The sequence below is a fragment of the Silene latifolia genome, chromosome Y (genome assembly GCF_048544455.1).
Source record: "Silene latifolia isolate original U9 population chromosome Y, ASM4854445v1, whole genome shotgun sequence".
In the NCBI taxonomy this organism is placed as follows: domain Eukaryota; kingdom Viridiplantae; phylum Streptophyta; class Magnoliopsida; order Caryophyllales; family Caryophyllaceae; genus Silene; species Silene latifolia.
This window is the reverse complement of record NC_133538.1, coordinates 301,301,029-301,307,127: the sequence shown is the minus strand read 5'-3', so window position 1 is coordinate 301,307,127 and position 6,099 is coordinate 301,301,029. Positions and strand designations below refer to the sequence as shown.

General features: G+C 35.3%; 3 protein-coding genes across 3 annotated transcripts; all 3 read left to right on the top strand.

The window, feature by feature from the left end:
- The first annotated feature begins 597 nt into the window (after positions 1-597).
- LOC141631037 (uncharacterized) lies at positions 598-2,040 on the top strand. The gene has a single exon (XM_074443762.1). The coding sequence runs from the start codon at positions 598-600 to the stop codon at positions 2,038-2,040; it is 1,443 nt and encodes a 480-aa protein (XP_074299863.1).
- A 236-nt stretch (positions 2,041-2,276) lies between these two features.
- On the top strand, positions 2,277-3,411 carry LOC141631036 (uncharacterized). The gene is made up of 3 exons (XM_074443761.1): positions 2,277-2,461; positions 2,560-2,845; positions 2,983-3,411. The coding sequence occupies exons 1-3, from the start codon at positions 2,277-2,279 to the stop codon at positions 3,409-3,411; spliced, it is 900 nt and encodes a 299-aa protein (XP_074299862.1).
- Positions 3,412-3,446: 35 nt separating this feature from the next.
- On the top strand, positions 3,447-3,974 carry LOC141631035 (uncharacterized). Its single transcript, XM_074443760.1, has one exon. It carries the CDS (start codon positions 3,447-3,449, stop codon positions 3,972-3,974), a length of 528 nt encoding a protein of 175 aa, XP_074299861.1.
- The last annotated feature ends 2,125 nt before the right edge of the window (positions 3,975-6,099 follow it).

Here is a 6,099-nt window from a genome sequence, read left to right as displayed (position 1 = left end):
AATCTGTGGTCATCAATACTCCTTTCCCGGGTCAAATATCTCGAAAGTGGTGTATGAGTGGGTTCCTTTTCCGCTCTGGTTGTGGTAAATCGGGACATAAAATTGAAACTTGTAAGTGGCATAAGCCTCAACCTGTCTCTGAGAGCACACCTACTGTGCAGCCAGAGATTCAGACTGATCCCATTCAGGTGCCCACTGTGGTGGAGGAGCAGTTGAATGAGATTACTCCACCTTATGATGCTGACCCTTTTCTTGATGGTACTTTTACTGAAATCTCTGCAGAAGATGCTGCAGTTATTTCTCCTTCCCAGAATGGTTTCTTCCCTCTTGCCAAAAGTTTCAGGTTTTGGAACAAGGGGAGATATTGGAGTCTGTTGAAGTTGTTTCAGAGACATCTTTGGAACTAGGTGCTACTTCAGAAGGGATCAAAATTGGAATGGTATCAACACTGGAGAATGTAGACTCAGGATGCTCTTTGCTAGGTTAGAGATCTTCAGTGGTAATGCCTTCCTCTTCTGTTCTTTCTCCTGAGTTGCATTCAGCATGTTCTACTGTAATGTTGGAAGTTAGGGAAGTTGTCCCTCCTGATAAATCTCAATGAAAGTTGCTTCTTGGAACATAAGAGGGTTTAACTGTCCTTTAAAGCATAGTGAAGTCAGGGAATATTTAGGGGGTAATAAGATTGATATTTTGGCTCTTTTGGAAACCAGGGTTAAGGAGCATAATGCTTCCAAAATTATTAGTAAGAAATTCAGAAATTGGAAAGTGGTCTGCAATTATTCTCATCATTACAATGGGAGAATTTGGGTTTTCTTTAATCCTAGTACTGTTACTATTCTTAGTCAGACTGTTGCTGAGCAGCTTATCCACTTTAAGATGCATCACCATGAGTCCTGCTCTACTTTTCATTTGAGTACTGTCTATGGGTGTAATGACCCTCTGGATAGGCATAGGCTTTGGTCCAGTTTTGATGCAGTTGCCACTTCAGAGCCATGGTTGGTGTTGGGTGATTTTAATGTGGTGAGGTTTCCTTCTGAGAAATTGAGCAATACTCCTCCTGTACTCCAGGATATGCTTGATTTCAATGATTGTCTTGCTTCTTGTCACCTTGATAACCTTACTTGCACTGGGGTTGACATGTCCTGGACTAACAAGCAAGATTCTGTGACTAGGGTTTGGTCCAAATTGGATAGGGTTTTGGCTAATCATGGATTTATTACCACCTATCCTAATGCTTTTGGTCACTTTCAGGAGCCTGGCATTTCTGATCACTCACCTATTTTGGTCCAAATTTCTCAGGATAAAAAAGTTGTTAAGAGATTTAGCTTCCTTAATAGTTGGGTGGCCCATCCTGATTATTTGCACACTATAAAAGCAGCTTGGAATACTCCTTTGCAGGGTAGTCCTATGTACTGTTTCTTTCAGAAATTAAAAAATGTTAAGCATGCTCTTACCCATTTTCATAAGCTTCATTTTAGTAATATCTCTCACAGAGTTCAGTCTGCTAAGAATGCTTTGATGGAGTGCCAGCATAATCTTGCATCAAATCCTTTCTCTGATGTTCTTATTCAGGAGGAAAGACTCTTACTTGCTGATTATACTAAGCTCAGAGATCATGAATTTTCTATCCTATCTCAGAGGGCAAAAATTAAAGATGTCCAGGACTCGATTGCGGCTTTGAAGTATTTTTTTGCAAAAATTTCGAAAGAACCCATCAAAGAGTTATTGGTGGCATTCATGATCACCATGGCAAGCTCCATATGGGGTTTTCTTCATTATCTTGCTTTTCAACATTATTATCGGGATCTTTTGGGGCATAGTTCTCCTCTTTGCAACCTTAGATACCGATTTTATTTCTCAAGGTCTTTGTGGTTACTCCTTCCGATAGGCAATCCCCGATTAGAGAGATTTCTCCTACTGAAATCGAGATGCACTATTCAAGATATGGATTCAAATAGTAGTCCTGGTATTGATGGATTTTCAAAGGGTTCTTTAAGTCCGCTTGCGATCATTGCTAAGGATTTTTGTAAGGTCATGTGAATCGTTCTTCTCTTCTAGCAAAATGTCCAAGCAGGCTAACTCTCTTGTTATATCTCGATCCCTAAGAAAGCTATACCTACTCTGCTATTGCGATTATAGACCTATATCTTGCTGTATCTTTGTCTTCTATAAGACAGTTAGTAAGGTCTTAGCCAACAGGCTTCAGTGTTCTCCCCTCCATTGTTGGTCTTGAACAAGCCGATTTTATTAAAGGTCGTAGCATTTTTGAGAACATCATGTTATCTCAAACTTTGGTTAAAGGGTATAATAGAGCCAATGTCTCACCTCGTTGCATGATTAAGGTGGACATTAGAAAAGCTTTTGATTCTCTCCAATGGTCTTTTATAGCTGCTATGCTTCCTGGCCTGGGGATTCCTCAGCAATTCATTGATTGGGTGCTTGGTTGCATTCAAACCCCCTGGTATTCTTTAAAAATTAATGGTGATCTATCCGGTTTTTTCGGGGGAAAAGTGGGATCAGGCAAGGTGATCCCCTTTCTCCTTATTTGTTCGTGCTCAGCATGGAAGTTCTATCCAGATATCTTAGGATCCTTGGTGATAAGCCTCTTGTTTCTTATCATCCTAAGTGCTCTAGATTAAAGCTTAATCACTTGATTTTTGCTGATGATTTGATGATCTTTGTTAGGGGGGATGTTCCCTCTGTAGCAGCAGTTAAAGACACTCTTGGTATGTTTGCTGAGCTTTCTGGTCTTCATGCTAACATTGAGAAAACCAACATTTATTTTGGAGGGGTGCATCCAAATGTGAAGGAGGCTATTCTTGATGATACAAGGCTTTTCTCGAGGGTCGGTTTCCTTTAGGTATTTGGGAGTACCTTTATCTACTTCTAGAGTTTCTGTGGCCATGTTTGATTCCCTCATTCTTAAGATCAAGCACTCTATTCAAAGATTGGTCTTCTAATCTCCTTACCTATCTTTGGTAGAGTTCAAATTTGATAAATTCTGTCATTTTTAGCATGGAAACTTTTTGGTGCTCTTGTAATCTTTTACCCCATGAGGTCCTTCATAAGATCAATAAGCTTTGTAAGGATTTCTTTTGGGGGATTCCTTTTGAAGGCAGCAGAATGGTGTTTAAAAATTGGAGGGATATCTGTTTACCCTGGGATGCAGGTGGGTTCAACATCAAGGACCTTTCTACATGGAATGATGCTTTGCAATGCGATGGCTTCATTTGTTGGCTCATACTTGTTGAAGGGAGTTGGGCTTCCCGGCACAAGGCTTATATTCTGCAAAGATCGACTGTCTGGACTATCCAAACCCATGATAGCTTCTCCTCAAGTCTTAAAGGGATCTTAACTGTGAGGGATAGATCGGTTGCTCTTACAAGCGATTTAATGCTTCTTCTTTACTGAGTAGTTGGTGTTCTCATGGAAAATTTAAAGTCACTATGGCATATAGCTATCTGAGAGGAGCTGTGCAGGTTGGTCCTTGGGCTAAAGCCTTAACTCATCCTCGCATTGTTCCTAGTCATAGGATAATATGCTCTTTGGCAGCTCAGGGGAAACTAGCCACTATGGATAATATGCAGTATCGTGGTTTTTATATGGTGAACAGATGCTCTCTTTGTGAAGCTGCTCTGGAAGATCATGGTCACTTGTTCTTCAACTGCTCTTTCTCACAGGAAATCTGGCAACAGCTTATGAATTGGATGGGAGTGAATCGTGCTGGTTCATGCTTATTTTCTGAACTTGAGCATGCTGGCAATGGAGGGAAGAAAAATTGGAGAATGGCTTGGTTTAGTACTACTTTGGCTGCAGCTGTTTACCATGTTTGGAATGAACGCAATTCTAGTTTGTTTAGAGGAAGAAAGAATATTGTACATGACATTGTTAGGAGGATTAAGTTCCTAGTTTCTACTCGTCTACTAATGTGGACACATCATAAGAGCTATATGCTTATAGTTGCTAGTCTTTGAGGATTTTGTATAGTGGTTAGTCTTTGCAAAAACCCTTGTAATTTCTTTCTTAATTGAATGAAATGATAATCTTTTTGCAAAAAAAAAAAAAAAAAAAAAAATACATTTGATATACCTAATGTCATGAAACATGTTACATATGACAAATTGACAACATAATGTGTAAAATGGTTTTTCCATTTTACATTATATGTGCCGAAATAAGAGGGAGTATTAGGCTTATTATTGTGTTAAATTTTTAGTGGAAAACACAATCATGAAAGCTTGCTTGTAGCCTTGCATGCCTATGTTTTCTTGGATAGAAAAACTAGCCCATCCATTGGGCACTCTAACCCCCTCCAACCGGTTTCTCCAAGGCATATGATAGAGTTTTTCCTCTATCATTATTCATTGATACTTCAACTAATTTCTAGTGTAAGAAATGGATCTATCTCTATCTTTTGTGAAAATCCTAGAGAAATAAAAAAACTCCATCTTCTATTCTCTCTAAAACCGAAATACATGAGAGAACAAAAATTATTTTTGTGTCATATTTTAAGTAAAACTAATATTGTTACTAGATCTAAATAATATTTGTTATTATGAGTTTCCTTGGGTATATGCTTTTGGGAGATATTCTAAACTTGAATCTTGTTCATCCATTGTTGGAAAGCTCAAGAACTAACAAGAAGGAGGTCTTGTTGGTGCCCATAAAAACCGAAATAATCAATGTAAGAATGATTATTTCTTCTTTCTATTTACTTATTATTTGCATGCATAAGATTTGTAATTAATTTTATGACTAAATTAATTAGAACATATATGAATATGTTAAGTAATGAAATATAGATTTCTAACAAGCGGTATTAGAGCCTTGGTTGTTTGCATGCAAATCGGTTATAGTTTTTCCGAGTTATACGATTAACATATAAAACTTCTAAATTTGTGTTATTATGATATATCACAAAATAATATTATGCATGTTAAAGTTTATGATCCTAAAATATATTTAGGATATTTTGGTTAATTTATGGATTTTAATTGTTCATATTATATAATAATGGCATTAAAAATGTCTTTTAATGATTAAAATGTCATTTTCAGACTAAAATTATCGAATTTTCCAGTTATTTTTGGATATGTTATCACATGTTTTATTTTGCTTGAAATATGGATTTTTCATGATAAAAATCGGATTTAGATGAAAAATAGGTTTGTATGAGATAAATTTTGAATCTGGTCATTTAAATTTAGTATGTTGTCACATGCAATTTTACAAGATGTGTGTAAAATAATAGGCTATATTGAAGTCTTTATGCATGATTTATGGATTTTTGATGAAAAATAGCATAAATAGTGACTTAATTAGTGAATAATTGCTAAAACATACTCCATGACTAAGGAAAAACGTCACATGTTGCATTTTATTATCTTTTCAGATCTTAAATTGAAAAGTTGATGATTGTATTTTTTTCTCATGTTTTTATGTTTTTAATTGATAAATCCTATAAACCGCAACATAGTTTTTCCGGAAAATTTCGAAATTTTAACCTAATTTTTTTTAACATTATGAGTGTCATGGTATTTTTCCAGACTGTTCATAAGTTTAAATTTTGAATTTTGAATTTATTTGAATTTTTGTGATTTATTTGAAGTTTATAGCATTTTATTGTAATTTTAGGTCCATTAATGAACAATTTTAAGAAATATAAGTTAATTATGATCAAATAGTTAGTGAAGACTAATTTTGAGTCCTAAGTTGGTTAGGGTAATTAACTTGTGCATAAATATAAATTTATGTAATTATTGTGATTATAAAAGGTTGAATCACGCAAATCCGTAAAAAAAACCGTTTAATATACGATATTGGCTCCTTAAAGGCGATTTAGCATAAAATTGGGCATGTTCATACATATTATAATGCTGCATTTTATTTATGATTATCATAATTTTATTTTATGTAATTTTGAATTATGTAATTTTTACTTAGTATGGCCTTAGTTTTTAATTGGTATTACCCGAAATGTATGGGAATACCGATTCGGTTGTAATTTATTGTGATCTCGTATCACCGTTTTGTAATTTAATATATTTATTTTTTTAATTACAAATGTATAATAGGAAATTATGTAATTTGTTATGTAAT